At 38.6% G+C, this 20,469-nt stretch overlaps 1 protein-coding gene across 1 annotated transcript in view; it reads right to left on the reverse strand.

The window, feature by feature from the left end:
* The window catches only part of MYO3B (myosin IIIB), a 386,500-nt gene that overhangs the window by 149,840 nt on the left and 216,191 nt on the right, over window positions 1–20,469 (reverse strand). Inside the window, exon 25 of the mRNA XM_033111465.1 lies at window positions 20,053–20,258. Coding sequence (XP_032967356.1) covers window positions 20,053–20,258 — 206 coding nt within the window. The remainder of the gene's footprint in view (window positions 1–20,052; window positions 20,259–20,469) is intronic.

Here is a 20,469-nt window from a genome sequence, read left to right on the forward strand (position 1 = left end):
ACTAAGCTATTTTGGCTTGGACAATTTGATAATTACCCCCAATTGCCCATTTCCCTTTACTGTGTATAAAAATCCAGATTTAGTTTATTAAGTTCTTTCTCATATTTACCATAAGCCCCTTTATTTTAATTTTTTTCCTTTGTGTTTGGCCTTCAGTGAAGACAGAACAGCTGGTCACCATCTGCTACCAAAAAAAAAAAGCCATTATATCCTTAGGACGACTCCTCAATTATGGGCCTTAGGGTAAGAAATCATGTTAACCTATATTAGATAGTGGAACTCCTGAGATTGTAAATTTCTTCTAATTCAGTATTATTCACGATAGTACTCAGCACACATTATAGGTGCTTAATAAATGTTTTTGATGCCGCTGCTATTTCTGCTCATAAGCTTTAAATGAGAGGCCTTCTAAAGAAAAAAAAGGCACTGGGAACTAGAAATTGAGGCTGAGTGTATTCACAAATTAATTTGTAATAGGAAGTTAAACTTTAAACTGATTATTCTATTTTACAACTAATGAAATTATGAATGTATTTTTTGTGATTGAATTTGACAGACTGATTTTGCAATAAATATCATATATGTTTAACTGTCTGATTTACATATTTTGAGGACGGGCTTTGAAATCAGATAGACTCTTATTTCATATTGTGACTCTGCCACACACTATCTATGTGACTTTAAGCTAGTTTCCTTGTTTCTAAAACTGGAATAATGTTATCGATTTGGGGGGCTATTACCAGTGTTACGTGAGATGATATATGTAAGGCACTAACATGAAGCCTGCCATGAGCAAGTAGTCAATAAATGCCTCTTTCTTTTCTCTCCTTCCTTTCTTTGACAAAAATCTATTTTTCTTTGCCTCAACCCAAATGTTTATAAAAGAATAGCCAGCAATCTTTCCTCTACGTCATCCCTAAACCATGATGCATAGGGGTGGGTGGATATTTACTATGAAGTGAAAGGAACATACTAGAACAGGATTGACTAAGAGGTCATCTGTGGGTCGGCTGATTGGGGTAGTGGTGTCCTAGAGCGCCACGTTGGGGGGAATTCCACAGTCACCTCTGGGCTCTGAAGGAAATATGCTTGATTGAGGACCAGATCTGCAGCTAGCATACTTATGTCACATTCTCCTTCTCCTCTCCCACCTTTTCTCCTTTTTGTTCATTATTTTCTTCACTCTTTTTTTTTTCTTTCTACGTCATTGTTTTCATCATCTAACATCAGTTAGTCCCACTAAAATTTGTTTTAAGGACACTCCAAGCAGGAGTTTTCATTTAGCCATTAATTTTCTGGGCAGCCAATCCAAAGGTCCAGAGTGGCTGTCTCTTCTCAACTGCATATTTTCTAACACCTTTATAACTTCTTTCTTCTTGTTTTCCTTTATTTCTTCTTGCACTGTTTCCATAGTGTGGCCATTGCTTTCTGTGTTCCTATTTTCCATGGGTTCTTCCCTATAACTGAATTAGCTCCTGAGGCTGCCAACAGTACAGACATTAGTGAAATCAGGAAAGATAGCCTTGACTTATTGTTACTGCCAGCACTCAGTATCTTTGGAGAAGAGTGTGATTGTTATTATCTCTTGTAACCATTTTGAGAATCATCACTACAAATTTCAGGCTGAATCTGTAGAGCTGTCAACTACAGAAATGATTTTTCTGGTACTTTAATAGGTGAAAGCCAGCTGTCATCAGTGTGGACTCCACAAGAAAGTCAGGACCTTAAAAGAATGAGTTTTGGGATTTTTGAATTGTTCATAGCCATAGGCAAGTTGGAAAGGATCCTCAGCTCAGGCAAGGCCACTTTGAACCCATCCTGTCCCCCAAGAAAGGATGGAGGTGGTCACAGAAATTCTATTCAGTCTACAGCAACCTGCAGAGACTGATACTATGTCCTCCTAGAGACGGCACGTGGAGGAAGCTATTTCACCTCTCTGGCCTCAGCCTCCTCGTCTGCGAAATGGGAAAGTTAGACAAGGCCATCTCTTAGAGTCTTTCAACTGTATTGTAAAAGGCACTTTCAAAATGTTTTTGTTTACAGCACTAACCAAGGTTATAACAATAGTAATGGAAGAGTTAAGAGAAAACACAAGTCATCTAAGGTCTCATCTACATAAAAGGAATCCACACACACACACACAGTTGGGGAAAGGTGACCAACTCACTCTCTCAATTAAACAAAGGAAAATGGGCAGTAATGCCAGTACACAAGGACAGCAGTTATTAGACATGCCCCCCGAGAGAATGCTGCCATGCAATTCCACCCCTGAAGCTAACTGTGGAGACTGTTCACATAAGCATGCAATGTATTTTATTTACAGTGTTGAAGCTGTCCATTATCCTAAGTATTATCTCTCAACATGTCCCTCACTACCATATAAATCGATTTACAGGGAGCTAAGGATTCTGTTCACTTTGCTGCAGATATACTAGCTTATCTGAATGGCATATTAAGATCTATTTTATGCAGGTTCTCACCTACGTTGTTACACTTGAAAAGAAAAGAAATCCAGGAATGTCCTGTGAGAGACAAGGCATGGCATATTGCATCCTAGCTCCTGAAGGATTTGTTTCCTTATCTACTGCGGACTACCCAGAGAAAAAAGGAGAAGCTTTATTCTTTGAAAATTAAAATTTGGCTTTCAGCCTTTGCTAAGATGTTTGGATGCGTGTGTGATGCTGATGCTTCTCTCCACTTCTGTCCTATGAGCCAGTATTCACGTTAGGGCTCCGTAAGGGATTGTCAGGGACCCTGTCTTCACGGCTACAGTTTTCACAGTGATAACTACGATATTCAGTTCACTTTGCAAGAGCTAAAAGAACGTGTTACAGGCTTAAAACTGCAAATATGTCTTTCCATGGCAATGGAATGAAAGAGTCCTCAGTATTTTGCCTGCTTCTACTCAGGCACCTTTGCACTTGGTAACTCTTAAACAACAAGCTTGAGGAAGAAGCTGGGTAGCAAGGAGTAAAAAATGAGTGGGTTGTGAGGAACTGGAAGTATTTATTCAGAGTCACTCAGACCCTTAGTCATTCTGTTACTCCTCCATTCAATTAGTAAACATTACATTTCTTTTCTATGAGAGCATGATTAGCCTTTCCCATTTCTATCCCCACTTCCTCCAGGCTTACTGAACACCAGTTTTCCTTCTGGTAACAATGTACCAAGCCCCAGTCCGGTTCCCTACTTTCTAAGCCCTTCTCTGTAGCTAGAAATGATCCTATGACTAAGTTCAGTCCAAAGAGAGGTATATAAAATGGCTTCTGGGAAACTGTTTTCTTTCACAATAAAAGTGAGGCAAATGTAGCTGGCCTTGCCAGTCACGCTGCCCTTTCTTCCGGCCTAGAATTCAGACACGATGCCTGGAGCGACAGCAGCCACTTTCTGTCTATGAGAATACAAGCCAACTCGCACACTAAGGATGATAAAAAGGAATACAAGGAGGTCAGACAGTAGTCAGGGGCCCTGATGACATCATTGAACAGCTAAAGCCTAACATTAAATATGAATATTAAAAGTAGCTTATTTCTCAATTTCTTTTTGTGAGAAACAAACAAACCTATTTGCCAGTGGTTCTCAATGTGGGCAATTTTGCCCCCCAGGGGACATGTGGCGATATGTTTTGTTATCACAACTTGGGAGTGAGGGGCTATTGGCATCTTAATAGGTAGAAGCCAGGGATGCTGCTAACATCTTACAAGGCACGGGGACAGACTTCCACGACAAAGAATTATCTGGTCCAAAATGTCAGCTGTGGTGAGACTGAGAAACTCTTTTTTTTTTTTTTTTTTTAAGCTACTAAAAATGTTTGTTTGTTATTCAGAGTCAAATGCATTCCTGACTGATAGATTCCCTCATTCAGGAAGCACTAAACACACACCATGGGCCAGGCACCATACCATGCGAAATGCTAGGGACACAAAAATGTGTAAGGTCCACAGCATCCCCTCAGAAGTTTACACTCTAGTCGGGTAGGCAGAAACGTTCAGATGGAAATAAAAGGATACACTCTAATACAAAGATATAAACATCCAGTTGTGAGAACACAGATGATGGAGCAACTACCAGTTCAGGGGAGTCCAGGCAGGCTTCAGAGGGAAGGTGCCTGGGCTGGAGATTGAAAGGTGGGGCGGAGATGACCATGTAAAGGCTGTCTACCCGGGAAAAGAGGAGGTGCACAGGCTGACCACTGTGCAACCACTGCACATGAGCATGACGGTCCGAGGTGAGGCTGATAGCAGTCTAGGGGGTGTGGGGGGGGGGGAAATGAGAATAATTGGTTGGTGACAATCATAGAAAGCTTTGCCTGCTGAGCTAAAGGCTTTGGATTTTATCCTATAGGCAATGAGAAGCAAGCACAGATTTTTATGCATGTGTGACATGATGATCTTCGTAGTTTTAGAAAGATAACTCTGGTGGCAGTGGAAAGAATCATGTGGAGTAGCAGGCTAGAGTTAGGAAGACACAGTTGGAGGCTAGGAAAAGATTCAGCTGAGAGACTATCATTAATATTCTGAAAAGTATAGCAAGAAGTAGTCAGATGGGGAGAATAAATGTTTCGGATGTTCTGTGTCATATACTCTTTTGCAATCCTTCCGATACGCATTTTCTATTAATTCAATGATCCTGAACACAAGCATGTGCCTTCTCTATCTTTGTGTTGTCAGCACCTTGTACAGAGCTTGCCATATTGGTAGGTCCTCATTAAATGTTCACTTAATAACAGAGAGGATAAGTTGACCAGAAACTGAGGAGCTTTGTGGGTTGGTGGGAGACGAGGCATGTATATATGCCTCTTGAATTCATCCAGGGACCACTCTGGAAAAAGCCTAAACGAGTATGAAGTCAAGAGTCAAAGTCCAAACGTGAAAGACTTAAAAATAAAGGTAAACTCTACAAATGTCTGAATGTCACTCCAGACCCTCCACTGGCAATAATATCTGGATATCAAAAGGTTGCACTAGAAACCAAGAAAGTCAATTGACAATTCTGGAGATGCCCTCAGTGAGGAGATTTGTGGGTCTTCTTTCTTAGAATATAAATCAGTAAAACAGCAAGAACAATGCAGCTTTGTTGAGGGGCACGGGGGTAGAATCATTTGTTCCACAATTTTTTGAGCACTACTATGTTCCAGGCGCTCTATTAGAGATGTAGATACATACGTAAAGGAAGAAGTGTATAAATGACTTTTTAGGAGACATTTCTTATGAGGGCACTTTGATTCTTCACAAATGTCGAGAAGCAATGACTGTGTCCATAATCTTTGGCATTCACAAGGCTTCTCCGTAGCTGCTAGAGATCCTGCTACTACTTGGAAGGTGATTATAAAATCAGGTTAACTGATTCACAAATACTTGTTTAAGTCACACCAGAACCAAAATGCCTAATAAATGTAGTTTCTTTTAAAGATCACTCCTTCCCCACTTCCTTGGGAAATTACATCCCTAAGAATGCTCTATTGCCACAAATATTTCAGGGATTCATTTTTATTTATTTTTAATTAAAAAAATTTTTTATTAGTTTCAGGTCTACAAAACAACATAGTGATTAGACAAAGTGATAACTCCAACAAGTCTATTATCCATCTGACACTGTACCTAGTTATTTGAATATTATTGACTATATTCCCTATGCTGTGTTATATATCCCTGTAATTATATTTTTAAATTATAGCTGATATTCAATATTATTTTACATTAGTTTCAGGTATATAGCATACTGGTTAGACATTTGTATAATGTATGAAGTGATCCCCCCATAAGTCTAGTACACATCTGACACTATACATAGTTTTTACAATATTATTGACTATATTCCCTACACTGTATTTTATATCGGGGATTCATTTTTATAATAAATATCTGAGGCTCCATTTTAAAATTAGCCTCAAAGTTGGTACATTTTTGTCATGTATGTGTGTTAATTTTTAGAAATAGCCAAGATTACTTCAGATTCAATTCTAATAAAAAACGGGGTCAAAGTGGATATTCTCATGAGTCAAATAAAATAATTATGTGCTTAGGTCTGAAGGAAGCTAAATAAGCTAAATAAAAAATTAAAACAAAAAACTATTTTGAGTAACAGCAGCATTTATTAGAATAAATGTGTGGTTTCTGAAACTGCTGAGAAGACCATCTCCACCCTCAATGAATATGAAAAACTAGTATCCATTCCATTAAACCACACACATTTAGACGAAAATTCTTCTATGCAATTGTATGTTCTTTCCGCCACTGCCAAAGAATTCTATAAATTTATAATCCTTCATTAGTTGTATTTTAATTACAAAGGGAAAGCATAGAAAAAAATAATCAGAAATATTAAATGATTGAAAGGGAAGATCTTAAAGAAAATATAGTCCTGGGATTACAGTATACAAAATCCCACATGAAAGAGAATTGCTCTTTCTTAGTTGGAAATTCCCTACATTGTGGTATGCAAAACTATGATGTCCTGGGTCAGGGGAGTAAAAATAATCTTAAAAGAAAATTGGATGTGAATTACAAGAAATATGATATACATTAAATAACTTACTTTCTGTATTTTTAATGTTTTAAATTTCTTAATTTTGTTCATTTGTATTTTAAACAGGTAATGTACTCAAATAATGACTGGATAAAGATGCTGTACTGAATACGTACTTTTACCTTTCCTCCTTCTGAAACCCCAGAAGAATGACAGCAAGAGGAGTTTTTTAAAGGTATAAATCCTCTTGGATGATACAGAGAAAGGAAAATAAGAAAGGAGAGAAGATAAGCACAACAAGATTTGGGTAACAAGAAAGCAGTGAAAAAAATGGTAAGAAATTTAGCAGACCTGAGAAAGCTGAATCCTAAATCTAATGAGGAAAGATGAAAAGCAACTTGATACATGGCAAAGAACACAACCAACCCCCAAGGACTTAGAAATAAACAGCCCAGGAACCTCTGAGAGTGTGAGTGAAGAAAGAGCTTAAACAATACAATTTCTTGAAAGTTATTAGGTTGGTGCTAAAGTTATTGTGGTTTCTGCAATTATTTTTAACCTTTAAAACCACAATTACTTTTGCACCAACCTAATAATTAAGAAGCATTCATACCCTCAAATTTTCCTCCCCAACTATATAGGGAGGTTTTCTAGAATACAAAGTGTAATCAAACAATACGGTGAATGTTTAAATCAAAAAACAAAAGATCTATTACAGTAAAAAACACATTGCCATTAATCCCCCTGAAAACACTCCCCCTCGCTTTGAACACACTTATCTCATCATTCTTGCTACTTTCTGAAGCAGTTCTGGAAGTCCTCTTTTGTCAGTGTCTTTGGTTGCGCTGTCATGGCTGCCTTGATGTTGGGAGTATTTCGAGGGGGATTAATGGCAATGTGTCCTTTACTGTAATAAATTTTTTAAATTTAAACATTCACCGTATTGTTTGATCACACCTCACATAGAAGGTTTCTGCCTACAATCATCCAGAGCCGAGCGGTACTGAACCAGAAACAGAGGGAGTAAATGAGTGCTTATGTATGCTGAATGTGAAGATTCCCAGTCCTTTCCTTCTCCTGAAATCCCAGAACCTTGGTAGCTGGATCTAGAGATACGGTTGGCTATTAGAATCTTTTTGAGGGCAAACATCATTTTTTTCATTGAATAAAGATTACAAAATCTTTGTAACCATTTGGGTAAGAGGCTATCTGATGCTCTTCTTGAGCTGCTGCAGCCAGGGAGTATGTCACGGGAATGCCATGGAGTCCATAGCTCTTCTCAGAGGCGAATCTGACTCCACTTGGATCCCATTTAGGGCATTATACTTACTGCTAAAAGGAATGGAGGTGGGGGGCTTTCTTTTATTGCTCTGAAGAAGCAGAAAGCAGCAGGTTGATTCGGAACCCAAAGACAGCTGGTCAACAACTTAATGCAGAGACTGTACAGGACAAAGGAAAAACTGCAGACTCATAGCAATAGAGAGAAGTTTTTGTCAAAAGGATAAGAGATGATGGTGAAAATTTTGCAGTATGAAAGACAAGAAGAAACAGGCTTCTTGAGCAAAGTAATTATTAAAGACTATACTTAAAGTAAAAATAGAAGCTGGGAAGGAGACCCTGACAAAGGAAAGTGATATCCATCAAAGTCCAATGTGGGACAAGAACATCATGACCCATACTGATTAAAATCAGAGAAAAATGCCAAATGCAAGAAGATGAATTCAAAATGGGTCAGAAGAGGCTGTGAGTTTTCCCTAATTCCTTAGTGAAGTAGATCTGGAAATTTTTCAGAAACAGACTGACTAGTGTAACTATGGTTCAAAAAACAAAAAACACAAAAAAGCCAACTATGCTTAGGTTAACTATAGTAAACTATACAGTTCATATTCCAAAGTTACCATTGTGATTGTCAATAAACTTTTATTCTTCTTGGAAAATTCTAAATTAAAGACCTCCTCTAAGAAAATAGCTAGACCTCCCTGCACTGAATGTTTTAATAGATTCCAGGTTACAGAATGGTCAAAACAAGGGGTAATGGATGTTTTGGCCCATTCATCTTCTCCTTCAACAGAGCCCTTCAGACCATGGTTCTAGTGGGGATGACTCCATCTCCTGGGACATGACTGAAAACTCTGCCACTAATTCCCCTGGGCACAGCTATTGGTTTTAGTATGGGCATGAGACCCAAGCTGGGACAACCAGAGAGTTCCTTGTGTGGGAACTCTCAATTTACTTGCTGCGGATGTTGCTAAGTCTATATGATGCTTCCAATAGGAGCTTCCAGAGGCCATCTTTACCAACATGTGAGGAAGAATTGCCTAGCTGAGAAGAAACTCAAAAGAGAGAAAAGCAAATCTGATAAAAAAAGACAATGGCTTGGTAAAATTGCTTGATGCCCCAGATCCAGAGATATTTTTTTATTTCCTAGTTATGTAAGGCAATATATACTATACTCCCTTTTAAATTTTGCTTCATTTGAGTTTTAGTCACTTATTAGAAGATTCCTGACTAATACAAAAAGGAAGCGGCCTGCTTTTACAGGATATTGCCTTACCAAGGGATATTTTGTGCTGTTTTAAGGGCGCTCTCAGTGGTCTTATTTTTCCTGGAGTGTGAGCTGAGAGGTGGGAAGACAAAAGAGAAGAGGCTGAAAAGCAGGCAGGAGCCAAAGCAAAGAACCTCCCTTGTCCTATTAAGCTTGTCACTTTCTGGAAAAAAAGAAAAAAAAAATCAATGTTTGCAGAGAGAAGGAAGGCAAATTTGTATAAATGTCACCCTTTTAATGTTTTAAATTCTAATGATAGCATTGCCAAGCTGGATTAGAGGCTTTTTATCATCTTAATTATGGTTTCTTACCTTTTCTTGATAAAGAGTTACTCATGACTTCCCTGAAATCTCATGCTCTCACAATCTAGGTTCTGCAAGTTAAACTTATCCTCATCAAAGCCAGCTCCATATACCTGTTACATACTTCAAAACCGCAAGGACCAATGAGTCAGTCAGGAGATGGTAAAAGAAGATACCATGTTTCCGCCAAAATAAGACCTAGCCAGACCATCAGCTCTAATGCGTCTTTTGGAGCAAAAATTAATATAAGACCTGGTATTATATTGTATTATATTATATATTATATTTGTATATTACATTATATTACATATTATATTATATTATTATTTATACCCGGTCTTATAGTATATTAAGACCGGGTCTTATATTAATTTTTGCTCCAAAAAACGCGTTACAGCTGATGGTCCGGCTAGGTCTTATTTTCGGGGAAACACGATAGTGATGAAGGAGAATAAGTAAGAGTTTGACTCAATTCCATAAATGTTTATTAAACATCTAAGTTGTGTCAGGCATGGTGCTGGAAGTTGGCTGAAAAGTATCCTTGTCTCCCCAAGTGGTTAATGCCAAGACAAGAGATAGGCAGGCAGCTAGTTTCCACTACAATTTAGTAAATGTTACCAATGAAACTCATCAGAGGGTCTCCCGACCCAGCCTGGGGGGAGTCAGGGAGAGTATTGCAGAGAAGATAATGCCTAATGCCTGTTCAAAGTCCTAAGGAATGAGCAGGCGTTAGCATGGTTAAGTCAGCCCATTGAGGACTTGGAGAAGGGGATTCAGGCAACACAGTGTGAACAAAGGCACAGAAGCGTGGAATGGCATGGAGGTTTATGGAGCTACAGGGACTTTAGTTTTGGCTGGAGTGTTAGCTGATAGATGGGAAGACAACAGAAAAGAGACTAGAAAGGCAGGAAAGGGCCAGGTCAGGGAGACTTCCCTGTATCAGGCAGAGCGCTGAAGTTCACCTAGTGGAGGTCTGGGTGCCCGCTTCAAATAAGAATTTTAATCAAAGAAGCAACATGCTTAGATACGAATTTCAGGTAAGTCATATTATGGTGGCTCTTTAAAGAACAGAATAGGCAGGAAGTTCAGTTAGGAAGCTATGTCAAGAGAGTGGGAAGGCAGCTGGTTGGTTCAGTTGGTTAGAGCACAGTGCTCATAACACCCAGGTGGCTGGTTCGATTCCCACATGGGCCAGTGAACAGCGCCCTCCACAATTAGATTGAATACAACTACTTGACTTGGAGCTGATGGGTCCTGGAAAAACACACTGTTCCCCAATAAAAAAAAAAAAAAAAAAGAGTGGGCAAAAGAGTTTTACAATAACTATAAATCAATAGAATGGAACTGAGAATTCAGAAATAATTTATGACCGATTTATGGTCAGTTGATTTTTAACAAGGATGCCAAGACAATTCAATAGGGGAAATAATAGTCTTTTCAACAAATAGTGCTGGAAAAGCTGGATATCTATTTACAAAAGAATTAAGTTGGACTCCTACCTCACATCATATATAAAAATGAGCTCAAAATGGACATAAATGTACATATAAGAGCTAAAACTATAAAACTCTTAGAAGAACACATAGGAATATATCTTTATAACCCTGGATTAAGCAATGGTTTCTTAGATGTGACCCTATAAGCATTACCAACAAAAGAAAACATAGAAAACTTAAACTTCATCAAAATTAAAAACTTCTGTGTTTCAAAGGACATCATCAATAAATTGAACCACCACCCACAGAACGGGACAAAATATTTGCAAATCATGTAGCTGGTAAGGGGCTAGTATCAAGAATATACAAAATCAATAATTAAATGAGCAAAAATCAATAATAAACATTTTCCCAAGGGGGTAACCAATAAGCACACGAAGAGGTGCTCAGTTGAGAGGGTGGTAATGATTGCACATCTCTGTGACTATACGAAAACCATTGAACTGTACATTTTCAAAGGTTGATTTTTATCATATATGAATTATATCTCAATTAAGCTACTGTTAAATACTACTACTATTAATAATAAGAAGAAGAATAAGAAGAAGACATTAGGAGAAGTGGGCGATTAATTAAGTTTAAGGGATGGGAGATTCCCAAATGAACCTTGCTGAGTAACTTTAACAGGTGAAATTGGCAGGGCCTGGTGATTGACTGTCTGAAGAAAGTGAGGAGAATACAAAGGTGACACCTAGATTTGTGGAAGAGAGAAAGTGAAGGAAAAGAAGCAAGAATGAGATGGAGATATCAGGGCATCATGGCTCTCAGGCCATCATGAGAAGAAGTGGAAACTGCTGATGAAATAGAAGACGGAAGAGTTTCATTTTGTTCAACACTGATTTAACAATTGTTATGAATCGGATCCTGAGAGATGCGGGCCTTTCTGGAAGACTTAGGGGCAAAGTAAGGCCCAGGAATCTGCATGCAACCCCTGATCATCATCTTTAGGGTGCAGGCTCTATGTATTCCTGCCTTCTTATCATGCAGACAGGGAAACATCTATATTAGTTTATTTGCCAAATATTATGTCCAAAAGGAGACCAGAAATCTGATCTCCTTAAAACTGTATTAGTTGTTACTGTACTAAATAATTTAATAGTTTAATAAATAAACTGTAAGACTTTGACTGAATGTGCTGTCCTAGCCTTTAGACATTTGCCGGAACACACCCCAACACGTGCATTCACATGTGTGTTCCCCAGTGTAGACCTTCTGCTGGACCGTGCCTCAGCACCCACTGACATGAAACCATGAACATTCATAGTCATTTTCTGTGAAGTCCATCAACAGTTTAACTTCCAGGAGGTTTCAGCTCCTTGCCCAGCACTGCCAGGTGGCCTCTTTCATGCCTACCTGAGAATAGGTAAATAGTTCCAACCCACCTGGCCCCCTTGATCAGAGGGAGTTGGGAACAACCCTTTTTCCTTGAAGGCTCCATGAGTAGAAAATAGGAAGGGGACTTCCAAGTCATTTTGCCAGAAAATTCAAAGATGATGGGGCAAGGAAGTATTTTAGGTTTGGCCGAGTCTGCAGACTTGAGTGACTTGGGGAAGTCCTTCCCCTTTCTGGAACTGGACAACATAATCCCCCAAACACTGCCTTTCAGGTGTGCGCATCAGGATTTTAGTCCTGAATGCCGGAAAATACAAAAAGGTAAAGAGTAACATTAAGCAAGTCTTTATCTTTTATTTACCTCCACCTGATAAACCTTGAATGGCTCTGTTCCCTGCTTTGTTTTGTCTGCGTATTTCCTGCTAAGAGTTTACAAAACAGCACTCCTGAACAGGAAGATAAGAGACACACTTATTTGTTGAATAACATCAAGGGAGAAAACTGCTAACTCATCCATTTTATTGTTAAGTTGCTCAAAAGGATCAAAATACCAATTAACTTGCTGGCTCAGAAATCTTTGATACCCTCAGATTTACTGACATTTTGAAACTCTTGTTCATACTTGCCTAATGGCTTTATGACTATGAACAAAGAAGTGCCAATCTGTTTAGCATTTGACCTGTTTTCTTTTCTTTCCTTTCCTTTTCTTTTCTTTTTAACTTTTATTTATTTTAAGTGTGTTTTTCCAGGACCCTTCAGCTCCAAGTCAAGCAGTTGTTTCAATCTAGTTACGGAGGGCGCAGCTCACAGTGGCCCATGTGGGGTCAAACCAGCTTCCTTGTTGTTAAAGGCACTGCACTCTAACCAACTGAGCTAACAGGCTGCTCTTGCTTGACCTGTTTTCTTAAATATTTTTATGTACTCATCACTTAGTGGCTAAAAATACTTGACTAGTAACATTCATGTTCTAAAATCTTTCTTTTCTTGTCTATCTCCAAATTTAAGAGAAAAAAAGAGGCTCAAAGACACTTCTTTTTAAAAAGCCATTTTGTTCTTATTTTAAATTTAAAAGCTCTCATTGCAAGGATTTTTTTTTCCTTCCCTCCACCCCCCCTTTCCCTTTCTTCTCCATGGAATATAATGGCATTTAGAAGACTTCATGAAGCAAGCTACCATATTAAGACCCATGCTCCCCCCCCCCAAAAAAAAGTTGGAAAAATGATTGGGCATAAGTTTCAGAAAGGAGGTCAAAAGGAAAAAGATGGGTGATGGGGTGTGGCACATTTTATAATAGCTTTTAATTTTCCTCTCTTGATATCAGATATTAGACAGCAGTGCTTCTCAGAGGTGGGTTTTTGTTATTGTCATCTATTTCTTCACGGAAAGTTTTGTGAAATTTCTATCTGTAATCATACCAATACACAAGGTATCCTCACAGCAGCTGTGCAGAAAAGAATGGCATTTCATTCCAAGGTGAAAGCAATTTCTAGGTTTAAAAAGCTCCACAGAAATTTGATTTCAACAAACATTGATTGAATGTAATGGATTGAGGAGATTAAAAAGTACTGATACTAAAGGCAGACTGTCTCGGTTCACCATTTGGCTCTACCATTTTCTAGCATGGGACCTTGGGAAAGTTAGGTGGCTTCTTTCTGTGCCTCAGTTTCCTTACATGAAGAATGAGGATAATAAATGTGAATGAAAAAAGGGCTCTATAATAAATCTGACAAGCCCAGTGACTGAAAGTAACCTCACAGGGTGATCAGATAATAAATCAGATCAGATCTGATTTGATCAGATCAGAACATGATAGGTAGTCACATCCCAGGCCTATAAAAGGTTTATCTTTGCCTTAAGCAAGCCCTGTCCATTGTTCTTGTGCATCTAGGTCAACACACCTTTGAGATGCCAGAAGTAATCCTCTTTTCCAGACCCCTCAGGGGCGTAACCACCCTGAAGGGAGCTCATCACCTTGTTCACTATCCTGTAGTCCAATCATAGACATTTTCCCTCTTGCTTTCTCCCACCTTCATGTATTCTTCCTTACATTCCCTCCTTAATTCCAAATGTGTAAAAAGAACTGCAAAACTGTTATTCTCAGGAGCATTTAAGATCTTCCTTGCTAGCATGCCGTCAGTTTGGATCAAATAAACTCATAAAAATTCTCTGCAGGCTTGGACATTTCTTACGTTGACACTTACTTGGCATAGTCATGAGGATTCCAAAGAAGCCCACCCAGGACCACTCTGTAGACCTGGACCCAGTGCTGGGTACCAGCACAGGCCCCGCTTTGCAGTAGGTGAACTTGGGTGAGTTTTCTCTTGGAATCCTAGACCAATCTGCATTTGGTAGTGGGTCCTGACTTTATTTGAGCTGTTCTTAGAAAATCCTTGAGATGGATAAGGGTTGAGATAACCCAGGGGAAAAAAAGAAGACAAATGAGTGGCTGCTTTTAATTTTGGCTTTTTCATTAGATTGCTTACTTAGAGTGTGAACAAAATCTTTGCTGGATAAATGAGACACTGGACTCTCTTTAGCTCCAAAAGAGAAAGCACACTTGCTTCCCCAACCTGAATCTTACCGTATTTCCCTGAGAATAAGACCTAACCGGAAAATAAGGCCTAGCATGATTTTTCAGGATGCTTATAATATTAGCCCTACCCCAAAAATAAGCCCCAGTTAAGATCGTCAGCCAGATGGACGCATTTTGTATGTCCATTGCAACACACAATGGCCATACTGAATTATAAAATAATAATATTAATATATAATTAAATACAAAAAATAATATTGTTGACATTAATACTTAAAATAAATGATAATCTAAATTATAATTAAGTATTTGTAAATACCCAAGTGGGCACCTTTGGAAGAGAAATAAACGCCTATGTAAACAGATGAACTCGAGACTATTGCCAAATGACAAATTGGAGCACACACACAATGCACAAATAATGTGTGCACTTGATAACGAACAGACGTGGTTGTGTCTAACATGAATCTTCATAATTCAATATGTCGTGTGTTGTAATGAACATACTTAATTCACTCATGTGAAATAAACGTTTTCTGAATTTTGGTGCCTGCAATTTTTCTTTGCTTTCGTGTGGACCATCCTTCTTAATTGTCATCATTTTTGTTGCCACTTCTGTCTTGTAAGTCTTCAACTAACACTTGATTTAATGGTAGATTTAAAGGGAATAATATTTTGACCCCCTGACAAGATGAGTGCAAAAAGAAAGAGCTATTCCATCGAGTACAAGAAAGGAATCAGGGAGGGCTCCCAGGGCAAGAATCTTATTGTTTTCTGCAAGGAGAAGAAGTTGGATCTCTGAATGGTCCAAAAACGGCGAGCAGAGTACAATAACCTCAGTCAAAAGGTGAACAAGGGAAATGCTAAGAAGCGCAAATGTGGATCAGGTCGGCAACCATTATTTCCTGAACTGGAAGACATCATCTATGAATGGATTGCTGACAGTAGAGCAAAGGTTTTGGTTGTGCGCAGGGCTGATATTCAAGCATCTGCCCTTGCAATGGTACCACAGTTAGAAATATCCCCAGAAGAAATTCAAAGCATCACAACACTGGCTGGCTGGCTTCCTTCAGCGATATGAACTGTTTCTAGGATCGACAACACTGTTCAAGCTGGGAGATACTGAAGTTATTAAATGTTCACTTGCATTCAAGTCCTTTGTTGATGGTATCGACTTTTCTAAATACCAACTCTCCAACATGATTGCTATGGACGAAACTGCAGTGTTTATGGGCCAAGGATCTCAAACGACAATTGATCAGAGGGGTGCCTCGTCAATCTACATTCCATTCACTGGTTACGAAAGTGCACGTGTTACCTGTATTTTGGCAATTCATCTGGATGGAAAGAAAGCCCCATCTGTAATCATCACTAAGGGCCAGAAAGATAAGGTTGAACAGGCATTTATGTTCTTGAAACCAAAAAGGCCTGGTGCACACAGTTATAAGAAAGTGGGTCAATTTAATTCTGCCACTTGTTTTGCAAGGTGGCCAAAGACATCTGCTAGTCTGGGATTGAGTCAGCACTCACCGCATTAAAGGCATGAAGAACTTCCTTGCAGAGAAGAATAGATCAAATAATGATTCCCACAGGAATGGCTGCCTATCTCCAGACTCTTGATATTGCAATAAACAAGCCATTCAAGGACAATTTGCACATGGAAATCAATGACTACATTGAAAATAGAATGGAGAGAAATCAGCGTGGAAACTTTGTGAAGCCTAGCCTGCAAGAGGTTGTGAGTTGGGTGAAGAATTTATGGGATAAAATCACTGACAGCTGTGTTGCCAATGCACTACAAGCAGGTCACATGGACGAGAAGTGCTTATTTAAGGAGAGCTCTATTGCTGGACATGAGAGATTGGGACCAATGGTTCTACAGGAAATGGAGTCACAAGAAATTCAAGCCGGAATTCGGGGTTTGGAGAGTTATGACGATGTTCCAGAAGAAGATGACATGACTATATTTGAATAAAGGTAGATTTTTGTACATGAACAAATGTAGAGTGTTGTACATGAATAATTGTAGATTGTTGCATATGAAGAAAGTAAGACATCCCCTGAAAATAAGTCCTAATGTGTCTTTTGGAGCAAAAATTAATATAAGACCCGGTCTTATTTTCAGGGAAATACGGTAGGTATTCTTGAGTGACTAAGAATCTTTGTGGGATTACCTGAGGAAAACTTTCCTCTAGGGAGTGAAGCAGTCCTATAGGGATACCCACTGCATTGGCTTGTTGGAGACTGGTTTTCCCTACAAGTTTGTTCAGACTCCATAGATCTCAGAGAAAAACTAAAATTAACATGGAAAATCATGCCTCTGAGGCCAACAAGTCCCATGACAGTCAGCCTCCCCTTACTCCTATAGGAAGATGGCCGAAATGAGGATCCTTTGATACTTTTAATCTTTTGTGCTTACAATTAGAAAAAGCCAGCTATAAAATTAGGCAGAATAAATGAAAAGCATATATTTCATTGGTTTCTCAAGCTTTAAAAGAGGATTTAGATAAATGGATTAATCTATGGTAACATTTAGGTGGCACTCCATTTCTTTGAGGGAGTAAATCAGCTGTCCTTATTTTAAAAAGGGGAAGGTCATTTGGAACTTTACTTGTCAAGGACAGACACAAATTATAAGTGTCTTCTTATCCCAAATGCCAAAACAAAATTTGGATCCAACTTGTCGTTTTATAAACTAGTGAGTTTCTCTCATGGCTAAAAGTTCTCTGTTTGCATCTGTTTGTATGTGTGTCTATATAAGTATGTTGTAAATGTGTGATAATTTTCTACCCCTGGATGTTATTGTTAAAATTAATTTAATAAATTAAAATTAATTGATTTGAAGGCAAGCACTTGTAAGGATTGGGTACTCTAAAATTCTCACAAATATAGAAACTAACACAAATGCTTTTGAAACTCACATGATCTAAGATCAATCCTTAGTAAATGAAAGCTAGTTTATTTGTTTAAGTGGAACAGACACGTCTTTCAAGCTATTGATGTTAAATGCAATATTTATATTTTACCTGGGTTTACAAAAATAAGTCCACGTTAATAATTGACTTTGAAGTCCATGAAATATGTTTCTAGAGATTATAAAATGCCTTCATAAATCTGTCAAGCTAAAGAATGCTAATTACACACTTCTTAGTTTTCATCAGAAATTGAGGTTTTAAGAGTTAAAAATCTCCATGTAGGTAATAATAACTTTGCAGTACTCCAGAAGGGTTCTTGGAACACTTTAAAGACTTGTTTTTATGTTAAATTGCATGAGAAGTATTACAATATAAGTGATAAAGAAAACTTCTAGAGTATATTGTATGGGTAAAAAAACAGTGAAAAATGAAATGAATAGACAGGGCTACGGGAAATCCAAGACAGCCACTTGGTTTTTCCAAGATCCCTGGCAATCCTCACTTTTCAGTTTTTGCATTCCTTCATGCATCATAATGCATTTAAGCTGCACTCAAATTAGATGAAGGAACTTATGAATTGACATCATTTAAAGGAGACCTCTTACACTATTGCCAAGATTTGATAAAGTCATTTCAAGAAAATGCCAAATAGGTAAGCTCTTCCTTACACCATGACCTCCCAGGAGACAAAGACTTTAGAGATCATTGACTACTACCTGGAGATTTTATTTATTGGAAAGGACATCAAATAAATGACACTCTCCAAGCTCTTTGGAAGGGACCTTATTGGGTGACTAACTGTGAATGGGTATCTATCCCTCTCTCTGACACTGGCCTCCAACAGGCACCAAAGACTCCTCAAGGTTCCTCAAGGTTGAGAAGCTGCTGACATCAGAAGTAGATGACTATCCCCAAACATTCACAAGGCCTGTGTACCAACAGGTTGAACTCAGAAACCATTTGAGTATCTTTACCTGCCTGCTAATGAAATTAGTCATAATAATAGTTACATATGTTCTTTGGATTCTTCTATACAGTCCAACTGTTAATGATGATTGAAGATGTATAAGATAACTTTTAACTCTTTTTTGACTTATGTAAACGTTATAGTAGATGCAAAATACAGAAAAATGAGACAGAATGGCAAAACTCAGATCATGATAGTTCACAGGATAGACATGATCCAGAGTTTCTTGGTGTTTTTTTTTTTTTTTTTTTTGGAGGGGGGTTTTTCGCGTTTTTCAATGAAGGCCATTCCACCTGTCTGCCTTTTGTTTACCTGCCCTACCCTTTTAGGAAGAGTTGAGCTCAATTCACATCCTAGGGTTACTGCACTGCCCTATTGCAATGGTCCACTGTTTCAACAAGACAATGTCAATACTGAGATTTCCTAGTAATGAAGCTTCCTAGCATTGTGAGACCACACTATCTGACCAAAAGTTTGGTTGTCAATGCATCCTTCAGATTGATTTATGACCCAAAGAGGAAACTGAATGACAAGGGGCTCTATAATAAATCAAACCCAGTGACTGAAAGTAACCCTACAAGGTGATCTGTTTATAAATTCCTAACTGGACAGATCATGGTAGGTAGTCACACCCCAGGCCTATAAAAGGTTTATCTTTGCCTTAAGCAAGCCCTGTCCATTGTTCTTGTGCATCTAGGTTAACACACCTTTGAGATGCCAGAAGTAATCCTTTTTTCCAGACCCCTCAGGGGCGTAACCACCCTGAAGGGAGCACATCACTTTGTTCACTATCCTGTAGTCCAATCGTAGACATTTTCCCACTTTGATTTTTCCCACCTTCATGTATTCTTCCTTACATTCCTTCCTTAATTTCAAATGTATAAAAAGAACTGCAAAACTGTCATTCCCCAAGAACATTTGAGATCTTGCTTTCTGACACATTGTCAGTTTGGCTCAAATAAACTCTTATACAAAATTTTCTACAGGTTTTGATGCTTCTTACACTAACAATAATAGAGTCTAGATTACAGGGTTGTTTCATGGATCAAATGAGATTATACATTTAGAACATTTTAAGTGCCATGTAAATATTAGCTGTCACATTATATCATGCCATTGTTTTAGCCTTGGAGAGGAGTGGGTGCCTGGGTGCATTCACATCTGTCAGAATCTTGACCCCTTATGAAGAGATATTTCCATCATACCAATTAAATATCTGGAGACTTTGAAAACTAAGGACGTATAACCTATAAATATCTATGGACATTTTTATTTTTAAAATGTGATCAGAAGGGGATTTAATCTGTCTTTCAGATCACTGGAATTGAGTGGAAGTACGATAAAAATTCAACAGTTAAGCAAGTGAATGGTAGCTGATAACGGGCCAGTTACATGTTTGGAGGCAAGCGGGTACGGGGAACAACCCCAGGGGACACAGATGGCCATGGCAGAGCTATATTTAACACGATGTACTTCCCAAGGTGCCAGACTGACCTTCGCACAAACTCTTCAAAGAGGATGCGGTGGGAATAACCCTGCCGGCGTATGCTGACTGTCTCCAGGATCCCCGTGGAGCGGAGCTGGACCCGCACTCTATCTTGAGAGAACTTCAGGGCCTCTCGATCATCATTGGGCTTAATGCAGCGCACAAAGTGGGGCTGGCCAACCACCATTTTGGAGAGCAGATCCATCAGAGAGTACTACCAGAGGAAACAAGACATCAAATGAGTGAGTTTATCCACAAATATAAGGGATAACTACACCGCAGGACTGCAGGGGCCTCTAGAGCTGTTTGTTGGCTTGCAAACAACTCATGGAACTTTTTTGAGGCTGAACAAGAAACCAGCAATAGAAGATGATAAGTTCTGGCGAGTACTTACAGATGTTCATGGATTCAAAAACATTCTTTAA

Source organism: Rhinolophus ferrumequinum, chromosome 8, assembly GCF_004115265.2.
Source record: "Rhinolophus ferrumequinum isolate MPI-CBG mRhiFer1 chromosome 8, mRhiFer1_v1.p, whole genome shotgun sequence".
Lineage (NCBI taxonomy): Eukaryota > Metazoa > Chordata > Mammalia > Chiroptera > Rhinolophidae > Rhinolophus > Rhinolophus ferrumequinum.